This window comes from Labrus mixtus, chromosome 12 (assembly GCF_963584025.1).
Source record: "Labrus mixtus chromosome 12, fLabMix1.1, whole genome shotgun sequence".
Classification (NCBI taxonomy): Eukaryota; Metazoa; Chordata; class Actinopteri; order Labriformes; family Labridae; genus Labrus; species Labrus mixtus.
Genome location: NC_083623.1, coordinates 22,472,941 through 22,492,681, shown reverse-complemented (window position 1 = coordinate 22,492,681; position 19,741 = coordinate 22,472,941). Strand labels below are relative to the sequence as shown.

Here is a 19,741-nt window from a genome sequence, read left to right as displayed (position 1 = left end):
TCTTTTGCTCTACTTTTCTGTTTTTAAGTTGTCCAACACGAAAAGAGGGGATTTTGATGTAGATTTAAAGGGTTAGTTATGCCAATAAAAGGAAATAAAAACATGTTTTCTCTCTCACCTATAGCCCTACTGTAGGTTTGCTGCTGTACATGATGAAATTAGGATAAATGTTGGAGATGCTTTTGATAAATGGAGAGAGGTTAGAACTCAGAAAGGTTTCAAGACTGATGCAGAGCTGGCTAAACACTGAAGCTTCAGTGTCATGACAACCTGCATGAGCAACAAAATTGTCTTTATTAAATTGTAGTGGTAGCAGAAATCTAGCCATGAATACTTCAAACATGGGGAAAATAGAACCAGAATATATAAATGGTGAGATAGATTTGAGGTAACTCTGTTGTTATAACCTGACCCTTTTTATTAGTGATGTTTCCATACATTCAGTTCTTACAGTAAACCAACAATTGACCTCCAAACTGCACAATTTTAAGTTTTCATTGTTTCCTCCTTCCCTCCAGGTTATTTCACAGCTCCAGTGAGTGGGAAGTACTTTTTCAGTGGCATCCTTACAGGCCATAAAAACATGAAGATAGAGGCGGTGTTGTCCAAGTCCAACACTGGTGTGGCCCGAGTGGACTCAGCTGGGTATCAGCCTGAAGGCCTGGAGAAGCCCATGGCCGAGGCAAAACACATCCCTGGAGCTCTGGCTGTTTTCAATATCATCCTGCCCATGCAGGCGGGAGACACAGTCTGTATCGACCTTGTCACCGGCAAACTGGCCTACTCCTCTGAACCTTTGACCATCTTCAGTGGGACGCTGCTGTACGAGACCGTGTGATTGGATGAAGTCTTGTTGTAATCAGTCTCTCTGGGTGAAACTATTGGATGGAATGCATTGTATTTGTCTGCTGGACTGTAAGAGACAAACAGACTGAAAATACTGGACTGGACTCATTCAGTGTGGAGAGATGTATTTTATACTTTACTTTATGTGCTAATAGGGAAGGGAAAAGGTTCCTTTTCAACCACAATCATTGTTTGTGTTTCACAGTTTTAAAGCCAACAGATTCTGCAAAAAGCCATTGTGTTTTATTTTAGTACGTTTTTTAAAAAAGAAACACACTGCAGGGTTATCGTATTATTCCATATATAATGCTGTGCTATAAACTTGAATTCTTGACTGATTACACCAGATTGCCTTCAGCTCTCACTGTGGTTAACAAAAGGAAATTCTGTAAGATGGAGAGATTAGGATGTCGGTTTCCTTAGTTTTTGTGCTATGAACCCAGATCACGTCACATGTTCAGAGGATACTTTCATTTTTCTTTCTGATGAAGTTTCATTTTTACACGTTCATTGTTTCACTTCCCAGAAAATGGTGCTGGATGCCAATCTTCTTGAATCCTCAGTGATGTAGACGAAGGGGGTCACAGTCCAAACCACTATTCTTTAGAAGGAAACGCACAAATGAAGTCACTGACAGTCCAGTCGAATAACCACAGGATTTAAAAAATCGTAAGACGGCACAATAATAAGACCATTTTAGGACATGACTTCTGCCCAGAAACACAAAGTAGGCCGGAGGATTGTGAAGGGGAAGAATGGGGATTTCTTTCTGTCCTATTAAGGGACATCTAAACCTTTTGAAGGATCAAGTACTTAATCTTATAAACTGTTACTATCTTACAGTGGAATCTTTATGCAAAGCTAAAAATAGCAAATAATGAACCTAGTCTTCCCCTTTCTTTATTTCAGATATCCCGACTCTTGCATAACTACACACACACCTCCTGCCTTTAGAAAAGTGTCATTAAAATGTCTCTAGGAGATATAGTGTGCATGATATCAAGCTTGTACATATTATTAAATGGATTTAAAAAGGAACATTGCACATTATCTGCAGAGACAATACAGCTGATGGGCCACATAATATATTATTCTTATGTATTGTGGAAATTATTCATGAAATAATGTCTGCAAATTATGTTTTTTTATTACAATGCAAAGTATTTTTTAACTTTTACTCTGTAAGGTGTGAAACTGTATTTTTTGATATATGTTAATGCATTGTATGACATTGAAGGAATGTAAATATTTGTCAGCAGTCTTCCCCTTTTAAGCTGTATGAGTCACCACTTCACCTTACTAGGTACTGTATATGTTTTGTATGATTTGCCACAAGTATGCCTCAAATACAGTATTCAAGTTTTACACAGCTGGTATCAACTGTCTCTATTTTATTTGGATTGTGTTCCTTTATTAAATGAGCAAGTATGTGCCAGTTTTAACCCACGGTTTAGCCCATGCTTTTGGACTTCACTTATTTAAACTGGCACTTTTTGGCTTTCACAAATACACACAGCTGGATGCTCTTTTGTTTCTGGCTCAACTCTTCTTGGCTCTCTCTCTTATCTCCTCTGGACAGAAAACTTCAAGGAGTTAGTTGAAAAGAAATGCTGCACTACAGTGACACCATGTGTTCAGTTTTATTACATGCATGGCTGTGATGCTTCTGCTGATCAACCTGAGGACTTTAAGAAAGTCTTTTGAAATAAAGAGGAGGCCTATACTTCTATTCTTGGCATTCATTAGGCTACTTGGAGAATTGAAGCCTCCCTGCACTCACTGTCACTCACACTCAGACAAAGTCTTCTCCAAGACTGTAAGTTGATCCATGCAGTGGCGGTCAGGGGCAAAGAACAGGTAATTCTACCTATAGGCCTAATAAAGGATGTAAGGATAGCCTACGTGGTAAAAAATAATGGTAGCCAAGTTTTCTGTGGACCCTAGGTAGACCAGCAGTTTATTGAGGCTAACTGGGGCCATAATGAAGAATAAGCAACCCAGTGCTAAACCAGACAGAATGTTCAACACAAGGAGGATATCTGAAACATGTCGAAATGTGTCGTTTATGGAACAACATGTGACTAGAGATAAGTAGGCTTAGTGTTTATTTCACACATTTCAGTTGTATCTAAATAGTAAAGAACATATATATTTAAAAATATTACATTTTAAGAGTAATTTAGATCGGTCGTCGTTTCAGACGTATTGAAAGCCGTGAACATCGTATTAACGGGCTCACCAGCGGCACTTGAAAGCAGCATCAATAACCACTAAAGCTCAGTCCTTCCCGGGATTTTCGCGCGTTCCGTTGCCATGGAGCTGAGTTTGTTTTCCTTCCTGCGGCTTACACGAAGTGAAAAGTTGTGCTTTAAAATCAAGGAAAGACCTCATGTGAAGATGTGAAGAAAGGATTCGTTTGACCGTCCTCGTTTTCCAGATATGTGAAGGACAAAGTGACAACCAGTGACTTTAATGTTTCCCAGGACGGTAACGTAAGAAGCTCAGTGTCAACGTGAGGCTGTCCCTTCAGTTTAAGAGTGCAGGTGGGTGAAATGAGCTACTTATTCTTTATCAGTCTGAATATCCTTTTAATGAAGTGTTTCGGTGTAAAACGTCATATATTTCGTGTTTTAAAGGTTCAAACATTTTGTCGTCTTGTTTTAAAAAAAAACCAATTATAGCCTATTAAACATGTTTTAAATGATTACAAGTAAAAGAGCAGTGCGTCATATCATAGTAATTGAATGTCACTTTGGGATTAAAATGGACACACATGCACATCTATTTATATAAAGTCACCTAAAGTAGTATGAGGGACAAAAAATGACTAAAGTATAAATAAATGAATAAATAAATGAATAAATAAATAAATGTTGGGAGAAATGCATACAATAATGTATAAATAAATAAATAAATAATTAAATAAATGCATCAATAAATATATAAATGCTGAAAACAATACATCAATGAATAAATAATAAATACACTTTGTTAATGAAAAAGGCTATTTATATATTTTTACATTTCATTTATACATTTATTAATTTATTAGCGTATTTCTACAGTTATATATGTATCAATGCATACATTTCCACATTAATTGAGTTATTAATTTATTTCTGTATTTTTACATTTACACATCTATTTATTTCCAGTGTCCAGGTTGTAAGAGGAAAAGTATATATGTAAATATGCTTCTGTCTGTTTTTCTAAATTGACCAATCCTACTTCAGTAATGTTAGGACGGCCCACTTAATTTATATATTTACTTTTCCTTGTACAACATGGACACAGAAATACATAAATAAATATATGAATATATTTATTTATATATTTATTGATGCATTTATTTAATTAGTTATACATTATTGTATGCATTTCTCCCAACATTTATTTATTTATTTATTCATTTATTTATTTATACTTTAGTCATTTTTTGTCCCTCATAAAGTAGTAAGCCTAGGCTAAATGCTTATTTTATTTAGTCCTATATGTGTAGTGCTTAGTTAACCTTATTCAGAGAGACTTTGGTGAATTGCTTTAAGAGTCGAGACCTAAATTCAGGTCAAATTCCAGGGAAAAAATATGTGAAAATCAGAAACTGCATCTCTCAAATATAGTTTGGCTCTTTTAAAAAGATTGCTGCTCTAATTGCCCACCATAATGGCTCCTCTGACCGATGTTATACAAATCCAAACAAGTTTTTTTGCTTTGTTGAGTTAATTCTACTGAGTGTTTTAAACTAAGCTACATAACACCAAAACACCAGAAAAAACAATTCACTTTTCCCAAAAGCCATATACAACTGCTACAACCATTAGTCTTGAATATAAGTAACAGGGCATTTTTCATGAAGTCTTTTTTTTTCCCACCAGTCCTTTCCTGGCCTCATAATGAGTGGGAGAGAAGCAGAGGGCCGCCTGGAGGTCCTTCAGATCTACCGCCTGCTGCAGCACATCCATAAGGGGGATATGGTGCAAATAGAGAAGATGGTGAACCTTGGGGTAGACAACCTCATCAATCTCACAGAGCCAAAAGACGGCATAGGGGTGCTTCACGTGGCAGTTTCAGCCAACAAACATGGTAATTAACCTTTTCTGTACTTCCTCCACTGGCCAGCTGTATCTGATAGGCCGGCATTTGCACGGCACTTTACAAATCTGTAATTCAGTGTAATATCATGCAATAGATTCAAGTGTTTCCAACTTCCAAAATCCCTAATTAACATCAGTTTTTTGTGGGGGGGGGGGGGGGGGGGTCTTGAGTTTGTGATGTATTATTTTAATGCAAGCAAGGCCTTATTACTGGACTGTAGCCTTAGTAAGAGGGCATGTGTAAAAAAAGACAGTTGTCCAAGCTACAGGATCAGGCCATAAATCAGGCCATTCCACTGGTAACCAAATAGTTTCACTGTCACTTCATTCTCCTGACTGTGTCCATACTCTCCCTGACTCCTTACAGACCTGGCCAGCTTCCTTCTCTCTCAGGGAGCACACCCTGATATTCAGGACAAGAAGGGCCACACTGCGGCCATGTTGGCTGCTGAGATGGGCAACGATGCCATAATGGCACTTCTGGTCGAAAATGATGCTAACCTCAGGCTACAAGACGCTGAGGGCAAAGGTGAGCGATCACATTTGCGATACAGTACAGGTTGGGCATATTGTGAATTCTTGAAAGATTAAACACTTTGGAAGATAATTGTTGACAGATGAGTTGTACTGGGCTTTAAGTCATTTATTAGGTGGACATTTGAGCTACTGGTAATTAATGTATAAAGTAGAGGCAGACAAACAATCATCAGTTGCAGCAATTTGTATAAAAGACTGAATCTGAATGATGAGCTTATGTTCCTAATCCTTTCTTTTCTATATGATTGTCTTTGTCTTTGATTGTCTTTAAGACTCAAGAGAGTATCACCTTACCTCTAAACATCAAAACACATGATTCAAAGTCCTCAAACAGATAGACAGGTCTGACTAACTCTGGATAAGTAGCATATTCTCTAATATATTTTTCTTATGAGCCTGTGTAAAACTCTCCTTTATAAAGCTCCTAAATGCGGCTAAATGTAAATAATGTAGTAGCTGTAATCAGGAGAGGCAAAGGCACCACTTCTCTTCCACTAATGTATTCTCATTTGAGCTCGACGTGAGTGTCGACGTCTCAAATAGAGGCGTTTCCATCTCATGTTAGACCAGCAGGTCGGTTCTAAATGCCCTGCCTTGTCTTACAGCTCATGAAAATGCATGGTGCTTCTGTTTACATATTGATGAGAAGACAGTATCCTGTACAACTCCAATCAGCCAGCCCAAAATTGTTCTTCAGGACCATTTTAAACCAATTGTGATAATGACCCCAATTACAGTGTATCCGGGGCATCAATTACTGAAAATGGCACTCTACTCAAAGGGAAGTGAAGGGGAGAGGGGAGGAGGATGACGGGGAGAGAGGCAGAGGTCGTATTAGTCAGAAAAGTATTTGGATGTGTGCTCGTGTGCATGAATACATGCTTTTGTATCATGTATGTTCTGTATGTTGTACGTGGATTTGTGTGCACAGTTGTGTGCATGTGTGTGTGTCAGGCAGCGTTGCTACATCTAATTACAGATCAACCACTAATGGCAATCGTCTCCTGCTATGTGCTGAGTAACCTGATATGATCCTGCTCTCCCCAAGGACTGCTTCTGCTAAGAGTCAACTCTTACAGCCAAGTCTCTACCCCAGTAGGCTCATTGTCTACAGTCATATATCTGCCTGTTTCAAGCAAAGACTGTAAAGATTTCAAGGGATGGACAAGAGCTGCATTTGCTCTTCCTCATTACTTTGACCATGTTACAATTGTTTAAAGACTGTCCACTCCCAGATTAGCATCATTACATAATGTTTATATTAAAGCAAAGGGGGAATGCCCCAAAACACGTTTGCTGCTCACCAATCCTGTTCTGCCTCATTTAAAGTTGTCTGCTGGTTCAAATCAATTGAGTAGGTATTTTTAAAGTGTAAGTAGGCAACATGAACATTCCAGGTAAAAAAAACCCTTCCACCTCTCCCTCTGCTGCCTAGTGTCACTCTGCTAAGCCCCATTCACCAGATGACGCACAAATCATGCAAGCCAGCTGTTACTGTAACTGTTACATTCAGCCAGTTATGTCAGACTTAGAGGACACTGACTGCAGATCATTATACATGCCAGAAAAGTAAAAAAACACACTGGTGTGTGTTGCACAGCTGTTGTGCTCTAAGAACCATCGAGGTGAGGAGAGAGAGCAAGAGAGCGAGTGAGTGCCAACAGGAGTCATGTAGAAGCCTGATAATGCAAGTTTGTACAGAGTCACCACGATTGGCTAGTTGCAAGCAGCCCCTAAATTTGGTTCAAACCAGATATATATTTTTTACCTAGATACAAATGGGCAGGGACTCAGAGACATAATGCCTTCAGATTGCGTTACGGCATTACTGTGGTTGGAAGCAGGAGAGGCTTGGCGTGTAAACACATTGGGAGCTTCACATACACATACACTCAGACATGCACACACACAGTGTTGTTTCGCCTCACCAGCTTCAACATTAAACATTACCATCATTGCCACCACATTTCCCCCAATTCTGTCTCTGTTACTACCTCTGATGGAGGACCAGGGGCGGCCCAGTGTGTTAGCCATTGCAAACAAGGCATGACAGGAGTGCTAATGTCTTGCGTTCAACTGGCAATCTGTAAGCACCAATGTCTGTATCTCCTCTTATTTGTCCCAGAAGGGCGATTGGTTTTGCAGCAAGGTATTAAAAGGACAGAAAAAGGCCAAAAGACTAAATACATGTAGAAAGCTAATGAGGTAGAAAGGTAAGAGGCTTAATGCAGATTAATGCAGCCTTGGAGAAACAGCAGTGATCCTGGACTGATGCTCTTAGCAGCTTCCATTACAGACAGATTAAAGTGCTGAGTCAACAAGAATATAAACAGGTCACTGTTAGTATTCATTAATAGTAATAAAAGTCACAAGTGCATATATTAACACAGTCAAACCACACAAAACCACAATAATATTAGCCTATATACATGAGAGAGTTACTGCTGACAATGTTTCCAACAGAAACACCAAAGCGACACAGCCAAGGTCAGATACAAACTGAAACCCAACAGCAACATCAGCCAAATTGGTACCGACAGCATTACCAGCACAACTATACTAGGACGGAAATGGCACTGGGCACAAAAGAGAGCCTGTATCTATTGGTTTTTACTGAGGGAAATCTGAACTGAGAACCAGAAGGAAGTATCTGAAATTCAAAGTGAATGGTGTGAGCACTGACTGACAGGATGGATTTTGCCTTTTGCAGATTTTGCCTTTTATTGTACAGGTCAGTGAGGCTGCTCTGATGGGCACATATGATTTTGTCACTGCCCTTCACAATTTTAGAAAGTGAGGTTTCGGCCTTAACCCTGAGGTTTCCATACCAGCTGATCACACAAACTGTTAAGACAGATTGAATATAGGCTGTATAAAACACGAGAGTCATGAGAGTTCTGTCAACATTAAATCTAACCTTTTTACAAAGGCAGAAGAGACGTTGATGACCTTTTATACAAATCATTTCAGTGTTGGGATCACAGCTCAGCTTATCGTCAGTCAAACTTCCCAGATACGTAAACGCTTTTACCACTTCCACTGCCGCTCCAACTTAAGAGGCTCTACCACTGAGCTGAAATAAAACAAGTGAACATAAATTAGGTAAACTACATTCAAACAGTTTTGTGATGTGTTTGTGTTGTCCATGGTTTTTGGTGTTTCTCTGCAGGCAGGGTTTGACCTCTTTTTATACACATACAAGGAGCTCAGCAGACCAGAGTGGATGAGAGACAAGGACAGAGTTGAAGACAGCTCAGGACATGACATTGCTGATTTGAAGGCTTGCCAGTCACTGTTCAATAGCTGATGTAAAACAAAGCATCTCAACATGCTCAATTTAGCTCCATGTAGGAGAGAGAGAGAGGATCCATGTGATTGGATTTGGACATCACTGCACTATGGGATGTCAGGACCAACCTTTCTTAATTTTTTTCGATATTGTCATTATTTTAAAAAATTTAGTTACTGCTCAAGAGACTGAGACTGTCAGTCAGTCACCACTCCTTTAAGCTTCCACTTTTTATATTTTTCACTATGTATTAACTCCTGCTTATCTTTTGTACCCTTTCCCACAACTAGGTGTGCTGTTCTACTGCATCTACCCCACCAAGCGTCACACTCGCTGCCTGCAAGTTGCACTAACCTGCCAGGCAGATGTCAACAATGTATCAGCGCAGGGAATTCACGTCTTCCAATTGATGTGTGAAAGAGCCGAGGAGTGCACCCCCATGTGTCTCATCATGCTGGATGGAGGGGCAGACCCTAATGCTACAAACCAGGTGAAAATTGCATAAGGGGACTAGACACTGAGACATTAGGAGATCTGAGGATGTGCCACGGAGGATGTGGTCAATCTCGCTGAATTCTTTGAGTAAAACACAGTGTAATGCTTGAACATGCAGCTGAGAAGCTTCTCATGTCGTTTGTTCAACTTACACCTAACTCCTTTCCCCTCTCTGTTCTGACTCTTCAGGCAACCGGCGTCACAGCTTTGATGGGGGCGGCTAAGTCAGGCTCACTCCAGCTAGTTAGAGCCATTCTCAAGATAGGTGGAAATCCCAATGCCCTGGATCGACAGCGCCTGGCAGCAGTACACTATGCGGCCATGGGGGGCTTCCTTGAGGTGACATATCTGCTCAGTCTGATTAATACGAAGCTATAGTCAGAATAAAAGTGAAGGAGCTTTTAGCAGAATGTATGGTTTCGAGAACATGATTATAGCAGTGTAATCTTCTCCCAACATTCACCAAACATCTTCCATTTTTTTCTAAATGTATTGTTCAGGCCTTAACCCATATCACAGCGGTGTCTATGGGTTACAGTGGTATTTGACATTTTGGATTTAGATGTGTTTCTCTTTGGTGTTCTGTGTCTTCCAGGTGATTCAGGTGCTGTCCGCATACTCAGCAGACATGGGTGTGATCAACCTAGATGACTGCACAGCTCTACACTACGCTGCAGCCTCGGGAAATGCCAACTGCTGCAAGTTCCTGGCACAAAGAGGTGCTATGAGAGAGTTTACAATAACATGCCTTTTTGGTTTGCAGAGACAAGATATGGGTTTCTCTGTGCTCACTTATTCTTAGAGGGGTGTGGTCAGAGTGTCAAGACAGAACCGGTATTGTTGTCTGCTGTAAACCAATATCTGTGTTGTGATACGTGTAGGGCCAGGAAATTAAATTTACGTCATGGTCAAATATTGAAAAAATAAAAACAAGAAAAGGCTAGAAGAGAAATATTAGAAACCAAATGAAACAAGGTAATTCTACCTTTTGTAAACGATTTTCTGAAACAGTGCTCTTTGTTTAGGTTGTAATCCGAAAGTGAAGAACCAGGAAGGTTTCCTGCCACGTCAGATTGCCAAAAACGCTGGTCACAAAGCTGCAGCCAAGGAGCTGAAGAAAGCAGAGCGAAAACAGGGAAAAGGCCAAAAATCAAGCAGTGACAGCCTCCTGTCAGACCTATGGGCCCTTACCCTCCATGACTGGTCTTATGAGTATGAGACAGAATTACGGCAAGCCTTTGGGGCCAATTTAGAAACGGTAACCACAGAAATGTTTACTTCAGTGTTGGAAGACCTAAACGCTCCAGTTGATGTAGAACAGGTCAATCACGTCATCTCAGCCCATGACAAGGGGAGTGTCAACATCAATGATTTCTTCAAAGGGGTCAAGTACATCAAGAAACCGTTCCTCATCTCCTCGTATATTCCTAAGAAGAAGGGGGAAAAGGGAGGGAAAGGAGGAAAGAAGAAGGGTAAATTTGTCCTTCCTATGCCTATGTGCACACTTCTCCCAGAGCTGATGCCCCGAAGAGCAGATGGAGGCCCTCCTCACTTTATGATTGAGACTTACTACAACTGCTCAGACCCCCTTCGATTTGACCGAGATCACCCGCCGGAACATCCCATAATGAATGACTCAGGGTGGTACTTGGAAAAGCCAGAAAAGGTCTACGTCAACATCAACTACTGTGTGAAAAGTGGAGACCTGGAGTCGCTGAACCTTGCTTTCAACCAGGGAGTTCCTGTGGATGTTAAAGATCAGTTTTACAAGACTCCACTGATGGCAGCCTGCGCCAGTGGCAACTATGAAGTGGCTCAATATCTCCTGACACATGGGTAAGGAAGATCATATATTCTTTTCTTTTGTATTCTGATTTGAGGACAAATATTTCAACACTTTTTGTAACAAAGAGTTACAGTTTGCTTTTAGTTTAGTTAAGTTTTTTTATGGCAATTAAGTGAATTTAACCCTCTCCAAAGGACAATCTACACATTATTTAAAGATGTTTAGTAAAAAGAGAAAGATCTACTGATACTAGAATAAGCTGAATAGGATGAATCCATTTAAACAGTTCTATCTGTTGTATTTCTATGCTGAGAGCAGACAAAGTTTGTTTCAGGCTGCACTGGCTTCTCATTGGCCCTTACCTGTTGATCACAGATACAGCCTCTGATTGGTTGACAGACCAAAACAAGATGGCAGCGTCCGTGTTAGCTGAGTGAGCTAACAGAAATGAAACAATTTCACTAAAATGATTAAATCATAATGGATTACCTTCATTTTGTGAGGCTTGGATCCGGACAGTCACTGTAAACTGATTTTCTCAGTGGGATAGAAAAGCTTTTGGATTTCGCTTATCACCGGAAAGCCGCCGAGCTGACGAAAAGAGTGGATTTCACAGTAACCTGCTCTGTTGTACCTTTCCTTTTTAGAGCTAACACAACCCCGTTATTACAGCATCGACCTCAGAGGGTTAAAGTTTAGATCATTCATCAAATGAAAAGTGTGAAAACAATGTGACGATTTCATAGTCTGTGTAGTGATGAAGCTATCATAGTGCACACTATTGATTGAATCTGCTGCTTCCTCCTTTTTTAAACACCTCTAAAGCTTCCATCAGCTCATCAACTTTACCTTTGTGCTTGATTGTCACTGCTCCATCAGTGTTGTTTCTGGTAGCAGAAGTCAGCTGTTGTCACTGTACACTACCTGCTCAGCTCTTCAAAACAAAAACAAAAAGTCTGTAGCAAAGCTTAAACCAGCCTGAGGTGGCCGAAGCATGGCCTCATAACGTTGCTTCATAGCTGATTTCTGTGTACACAAACAACTATTTGCCAACATTGGGCCTATAAACTTAACAGCATTACAGGTAGGCTATCAGTCCAGAATTTATCCTATGGTTATGTGTGGTATCAGATATTTTGTTTAAAAAAGTACATATCCCAGAATTCTTGAATCAGCAGACACTCCTTCAGCAGCTTCTTTGTAAGCAATAAAGCAGAAGCACACTGTGTGTTAAGTTTTGCTTCTATTATGAAGCAGCCATATTAAGAAAAGTGACAATCGTGCTTAAACATGGTACAGTACAAAATGTTCTAGTGTGAGTGCACCCTAAACCTTTATGCTAAAATGTATAGAGATAGTTAAATACTGATATTGTAGCTTCAAATCCAGCTTATTCATTGTTGTTGTTGTGGTGGTGGTAGATGTCTGTTCAACATGAGTCTGGTTCTGCTCGAGGTTTCTGCCTCTTAAAAGAATGTTTTTGCTGTAAACTGTAAACTTTGCTAAATGTTGCTTTGTGCTCATGGTAGATTAATTTTGTTTTTTTTCAGATAATATAACAAAGAGTAAGGTCTTTTATCTGCTCTTTGTAAAGTGACTTGAGATAACATTTATTATGAATTGGTACTATACAAAATACAATACGTAAATACAAAAAAGTTAAAAGGGTTTCATTTTGAAGATATCAAGCACTACTGGTTGTAGTACTGCAGATGGGATGGAGTTATAATGGAAGACACATCACAGAATTAGAATCAGGGTGATCTGGTTTTAAAACATCAAGAAGCTGATCAGCCTGTTCACTGTCAACAGGACAGGACATCCTCTTTAAGAAAAATCTCTCATTTTCATGATTGTTTTTTTAAATTGCTTCGAGTCTAGAGTTGTTGTGAGTCAGCAGTAGACATATCATACGGTACACATTACTTTTTAATGAAGTCTTTTTACTGTTTAATTCATTAGTGAAGAGCAGAAAATAATAGACAACAAAAGGGAAATATCCTGTTTAAAAAAATATCTTGACATTTGTACTATACTGAAAGACAAGCAGGTTTGTGTCCCCTGCTTATTGTCCTTCTTTCACATGATTGTAATACCTCTTTCGGACAGGGCGGATGTGAATGCGTGTGACCAGTTCTCCTGGACGCCTCTCCACCATGCGGCTCAGGCTGGACAAGTGGAACTTCTTGAGCTCTTGGTGAAGGCAGGGGCCAACATAGATACCAAGGGCCTCAGTGGAGGCACACCCCTCATGAGGGCCATCGAGAGCTCTCGACCCTCCTGTGTGGACTTTCTCATCAAGGCAGGTGCCAACGTTTACTCCGAGAACAAGAAAGGTTCGACTGTACATCTGATATATATATATATATTAATGAAGATTTTTAAAACTCTACTGTTGATATGAATACTATGTGAAAAAGCTTCTGGAGGTCACATATCCAACTTTTCAACACGTTTCCATAAGTGTCAGAGCTCTCCAAAACATGTCTGTGAACTGTAGTGGTAAAAATCCACTTGGAGCCGATATTTGTTCATGCCTATAAACCCCTCTATTTCAGCCCTGCTCAGAACAGACTGTTTCTGTGTCTGTACCTTTAAATGTAAATGAGCTGTGTTGGCTCAGGACGCTCTGGCTTTCTTGCACCATGCCCGATTGTTTGTAGTGAGAAGGCAGTCTCAGAGGGCAGAACAAACACCTAGCTGTGGGAGTCTCACCTTCCTGGGGGAGGGGTTACTGCCCTTTGTGATGTCACAAAGGGAGATTCTCCAAATGGCCTGTTTGAGGACACATTTTCTGAAAAGTGGAGCAGCTAAATGACAGAGAGGATGGACTTTTGTCATAATTGGGGGGTTTGTAGAATGACTTGGGACATATGTTAGTGTAAGAAAACCATCATAGTGTATTTTTCATAATATGTGACCTTGAATGTTCAAACGCTCAAAAAACCCTTCAGGGATGGTAGGAAGCTGTTCCTCGTTGAAGATTGACAATGTGACTTTACTGTTATTTTAACTTTCTATATTTTTTTTTTCTTAGAACAAAACTGCATGGATATTGCCAGAGCTTTTGGAGACCCCAGGATAATTGATTTGGTAAAAGACAAAATGGATTCTTTACCGAAACCAAAGGACACAGGAAAAAAAACAGGGGGCAATGCTAAAAAAACTAAAGGAAAGGTACAAAAGAAACGCAATTAACATCTCTTTTTTACCACCCCAATCCAAAAATATTAAAACTGTCTGCCTTCAAAACTTTCCTATTTTACTGTGTGTGTTTCTTTGAGAAGAACATTTCACCCACCGACTCTCCCACTCTCCTTCCTGCTGCTGCGTCTAGTTATGGATTCACAGCAGCAGCTACGTTTGTTTGAACACAAGCAAAATTCTCACAGAGTAAAACTCAAACAACTCTTGACTGGAAGCTTTCCTCCAACATGGTTTGTGTCTGTTTACTGCTGCTTTTTCTGTCAGCATGAGAAACCTAAGCCTGTGAAGAGATCTGATTACTGTAAGGTAGAGACTTGTAAGCAAGTAAGCAAATTAGACCACAAGGGTAACGTTACAACAAGAACACACTGCTGCTTCTTTTCATTTTGACAAAGTCTTTTTGTCTTTTTGTCTTTTTGTCATCCAGACTCTGAAAGTACCAGGTTGTGTTGTAGCACAGATTCATTTAGTATATTCACAAATCATTTAAAAAAAACATTTTTCTTTTAAGATTTATTTTGGGTTTGTTTGCCTTTATTTGATAGGACAGTGGAGAAGTGAGTGAGAAATAGAGTGAGAAATGACATGTGGGAAAGGAGCCACAGGCCGGACTTTTTGTTTTATTATCTTCAAAGACCAAACATTAATCCATCACTAAGCAACATTTAGCAAAGTTACACTGGAGAGGAAAAAACTTCCTATAAGAGTCAGAAACCTCAAGCAGGACCAGACTCATGATGAACAGATATCTACTGGTACCTGGTGGCTGTGTTGGGCCTGGAAAGTGAACCAGAGGGAGGTGTAGGAAGGAGAAGGATGGAGACAAACAGCAACAACAATGAATACGATAGATGTATAGCTACAATATCAGTCATAATGTTAAAAGTATGTGTAGTATTACCATTAACAACTAAGTTTGATATTTATAGTTTTATACAGTAGTTGTAGTAAGTGAAGTGGAGTCAGACGCGAGGGTGTACGGACATGTTTGTCTCTAACTGATTGAAGTGTAAGTGAGGGGTCCAAATAAGGAAACAGTTTTGGTGTCATATATCAGACGCCTGAAAAGAGGACAAGACGATCATTTGCATGTGGAGGGGCAAAGGTCCATCAGTGGCAGCTGTAAACATCTGGATTTACTCTGTATTGACACAGCTGCACTTTCTAGTCGTGTAGCTAACAGATCTGTGTGTTAGTGTGTCAAGAGTTTGGATATTCTTCATGTCCAGTACGTTTCTTTAGAGAAGTAAGCTGGACCTACAAGCTCTGTGATTTAATTACTTCTTGTATTTTTCATATTCTCACAGTTTTCATTCTGAAATCACAGCACTTCTAATGCTCTTTGATGATTAACACTGTTGTATGTCATCGTTGGAACAAGTCGATTTTGCTGGAATCTCCCAAAGTTTTAATTCTCAAACTGACAGATGTTTCGCATTCATTTCCTGATCTCATAATGAGTATTTTCTCTCTCTCACTGTTGTGATGACACTAAACTACGAGATGGTCTGATCTGAAACCCTCCTCAATCTGACTGACTTCACAGCGACACAGGAGAACCTTTGCTCAGCATACATTAATAAAATGAAGGTCATTTTTAAAAGTCTTTGTGTCCCCTTTAGGATGTTGCTGCAGAAGTGTCCATGCACACAGAGACATCAACTGCAACAGCAGGAAAGACCTCTCCTCAGAAAGATTCAAAGAGCATCATCACAGAAAACACCAGGATCACTACAGGAAAATCCAACACCGTGGATATCACCTTTGTGCCAAAAACAGTAGGGCTCATCATCAGTCTCCTCAGGTTTCCTTACTGTACTGAAGCCACTGATTGCTTTTATTGAAAATATATATATTTTTAATATCATATACTTTATTAATCCCTGAGGGGAAATTCTGGTTTAAATTCTGTTATTTAGAGACATGTTTCTCACACACATAGGTCCGAATCACACACATGTACAAACATATCCTGTGGACATGCATTAGTGGAGAGATGTCAGAGTGGGGCTGCTACAGACAGGGAGGGCACCATGGTGGTTGGGGGTTTGGTGGCTTGCCCAAGGGCACCTCTCCAGCTACTAGACCAACTTCCATATTATGGTCCGTATCGGGACATGAAAATATACATTTCTGTATCACAAGATGGATTATGTGGTCTTAATATACATTAGATGATTTGATAATCTGCCTGTGAAATACATTTGGACCGGTTTTGATACATTTTGACATTTTGGCCGTCTTGGTTGTGGTCTGATGTGTCCTTGGGCAAGACACCTAACCCCATGGTGCTCCCACTGCTTCTTTAGCGGTGTATAAATGTGTATTAATGTGATCAGTAACTTCTGATGTCACACTTTACATAGCAGCGTCTGCCATCAGTGGGTGAATGTGTACACTAACCTGCCTTAGTAAACAAATACATCAAATTGTCTTTTTCACCGTGTCACTCTGTATCTTTTTCGTCCGTCTTTTTCAGATGTGGGGGAAGCCACCAACCACCAGCCAGCTTATGTCAAAGATGGACCGGCGGAAGGAGATCTTGTCCCTGGAGGTGGACTTTGATGACTTCATGATGCCTTTCAGCCATAACACCCAGAGGAAAACGCTGGAGCCGTCCAAAACCACAGACTAGACCCAAAGGAGGTTAGGCAGAGAGAGACACTCAGACATTCTGGACTTATAGTCTGTAACCTGAGCGTAGCGGCCACCTGTGGCAGCTAGCCACACTTGATTGTTGAATTCTTCACAGCGACACTGCTGGACATCATGTTACCTCTATTGTTAATCTAATTATGTAGTTCTGCTACTGACAGTGTCAATTTAGTAAGAAATAGTCTGCAGGAAGTACATGTAGGTTTTCACAACAGTTATTCACAAAGGGTAGAAGCTGTTATAATAATCAGATGACAAAGACTTTTTGTAAGTATTTTAAAACTAGCTAAAAGAAAAGACAGAATTCTCAGGAACACACTGTCAAATCACATTGACAGCATGCTGGTTCTGTTTGTTTTCTTTCAACTGTCAGACAAAAGACAACATCTGACAGTCAGTACGTCTGTGCATGTTCTTATTTTACACATAAAGGAGTGGTGGCTGCTAAACTTGCTCTATTGGGTCTGGTTTAAACCTAGAAAGATTTCCTTTTTTAAATATTTCCTTTTTTTAGGTATTTCTTCTTCTTTTAATTAATTCAAGACAAACTCAAGAAAAAAAGACAAACTGGTGCTTGTGTGTGTGTGTGTGTGTGTGTGTGTGTGTGTGTGTGTGTGTGTGTGTGTGTGTGTGTGTGTGTGTGTGTGTGTGTGTGTGTGTGTGTGTGTGTGTGTGTGTGTGTGTGTGTGTGTGTGTTCGTGCATGCTTGCAGGTGTGTGTATGTCCACTTAAATGGCCTTGTCATTACTTCTCTGTTACAAAGAAGAGAAAATAAATAAACAGGAAAAAATGGTAAACTGACAATGATGTAAAAGGTAATAAGTTACCGTGGTAACCCAAACCACGTGTGTGAGTGACGAAATTGACAAATAGTTATAACAGAGGCGGGGAGTGTATCATAAAACAGTCAGGAGTCCACACTAAAACTCAACAGGTTTGTTTCTTACTTGAATAATTCCTCCCGTGTAAACTGACATTAAACTGACATTAAGGGCGACCTAATATACTGTAAAAGTTTCAACTTTATCAGACCTTTTCCGTCACTGACATCGGCACTCAGTGATGAGTATGAATGGATGTGTGCTTGTTGTTTCTGCACTGCTTTATGACAGGGCTCTTGGTTGGTGTGACTCAGACAAAAAATACAAACTGCTAATAGACCTAGTTAAATTGAATTCTTGTTAAAATAACACAAGTAATATTGTGCAGGGTAACAAACGGTAATGTACGTACATGCTGCAGTCATAAAGTTGTGTAAAAATCCTCCTCTGACTCTGTAGTGTCTGCAGTGAGAGACGTGAAGAGTCTGTTAGAAATGGTAAGAGGAAGCTGCTGAGGAGAGGAAATGACAGTCTGCTGTCTCACAGCAGACTTTCTTTCTTTAATTTCCCATATTTCCTTCAATCCTTTCATTCTTCTTCCCCTTCGTATTTGCAAGCTTTTCAAGTTTTTTCTTCTACCGCTGTGGGTCACATTTCTCCCATCACAGCTACATAATGTACAACCAAAAAACCCACTGTGGATAAGAAGCACAAGCACGACAATACACTCACCCAGTCTCAAGGTTAAGAAAAAGGTCTTTACTTGCAAAAAAAATAGACAAGCAAGATCAGCAGACAAAATCCAAAGGGAGCAGGCAGAATTTAAATCCAAAAAACAGCAATGATTAAAAAAAAACAGGGAAGAAACACACTAGGAGAAAATGCTGGAATGAAGATGTAAGTAACGCAAAAATAAAACAGGAAATACTACAAGGAAAAAACTGAAATAACTTAAGATGAAGAGCTGGACATGACACATAATTTAACACGTTTGTTTTCTTTCTTTCTTCCTTTCTGCGGTCAAACAAATAGAAACACTAATCTATGATGAGAGGAGGAGACGTGTGGCCAATGGCTTTTTTTATGATTCCGTTTTCTTTCTTTCTTTACAACACTAACCATTCTTTACACTGCTTGAAACAACAATCAAGCAGGCACACAAGCATAACACACATGGAGTAATTAACTCTTACTTTTAATGCTGCCTTTAGTTTAGGTATAAATATCACCCCTTGATTGCTGCAGTTTTTATTCTGTCAACTAATGTAGCCACAACAAGACGTCAATCTGCTGGCAGAAAATAACTAATCTCAAACCAGATGCAGTTCCATGTAGCAACCAGCACATGGCGCTGTTTGGCAAACTTAGCCCATGCAGGGGTCTGGTCGTTTTGGGAGAACAGAAAAAAACTTGGAGGCAGCTCCCGAGTTCCTTTCACAGAAAGACATCAAAATGGCAGCTCTGTGTTTACTGTTCTCATGTTAGCCTCATACACTGCTTTCAAACAGGAATCTGCATCTCACATCCCAAAATAATCAGGGTATCATGAAGAGACAGTGCAGCCACATCCTCTTTGCCTGGATGAATACATAACTGGCTTCAGGGAGGCTGACTGCAGCCAGTTTGTTTTTTGGGTCATGTTTTAATTGATGTTTTTATCAAGAATCGTCTGAGAGCATAGAGATCATTTTCTGTGTTAAATGTTGCAGTGATGCACTCTCCCATCATCACCACCGACATGAACAGATAAAATTAGATTGCAGTGTCCTCAAGGTCCATGGGGACACAGTTATATAATCTAATATACAGGCAGAGGGGGAGGGTGGGGGCGAGAGGCTTTGAGGGTCATTATATCAGCCTGGATTTTTGTAAATATACCAAGTCACAGTGTTATTGATGACACTTATCTGAAGACAGAGGCAATGGATTCAAACATAAGAGGGAGAGAAGGGAAAGCAGAGAGGAGGCTGAAAGAGGATCGCACATAAGTGATGAAAGAAAGGATGAGAAA

General features: G+C 39.9%; 2 protein-coding genes across 3 annotated transcripts in view; both read left to right on the top strand.

Moving 5' to 3' along the window:
* Positions 1-2,215, top strand: part of emilin1a (elastin microfibril interfacer 1a) — a 28,290-nt gene extending 26,075 nt beyond the window's left edge. The window contains exon 12 of the mRNA XM_061052590.1: positions 519-2,215. Within this exon, the coding sequence (XP_060908573.1) occupies positions 519-838 (320 nt within the window). The 3' untranslated portion in view covers positions 839-2,215. The remainder of the gene's footprint in view (positions 1-518) is intronic.
* Positions 2,216-3,137: 922 nt separating this feature from the next.
* ankef1a (ankyrin repeat and EF-hand domain containing 1a) lies at positions 3,138-17,650 on the top strand. 2 transcript variants are annotated; one of them, XM_061052588.1, is made up of 11 exons: positions 3,141-3,389; positions 4,722-4,929; positions 5,308-5,469; positions 9,057-9,256; positions 9,451-9,600; positions 9,857-9,980; positions 10,287-11,097; positions 13,157-13,383; positions 14,085-14,224; positions 15,877-16,032; positions 16,734-17,650. In XM_061052588.1, exons 2-11 carry the CDS (start codon positions 4,740-4,742, stop codon positions 16,887-16,889), a joined length of 2,316 nt encoding a protein of 771 aa, XP_060908571.1. In that variant the 5' UTR covers positions 3,141-3,389; positions 4,722-4,739; the 3' UTR covers positions 16,890-17,650. The 2 variants fall into 2 exon arrangements, with proteins under 2 accessions (XP_060908572.1, XP_060908571.1); XM_061052589.1 differs by lacking the exon at positions 14,085-14,224 and having other exon boundaries at positions 3,138-3,389.
* The last annotated feature ends 2,091 nt before the right edge of the window (positions 17,651-19,741 follow it).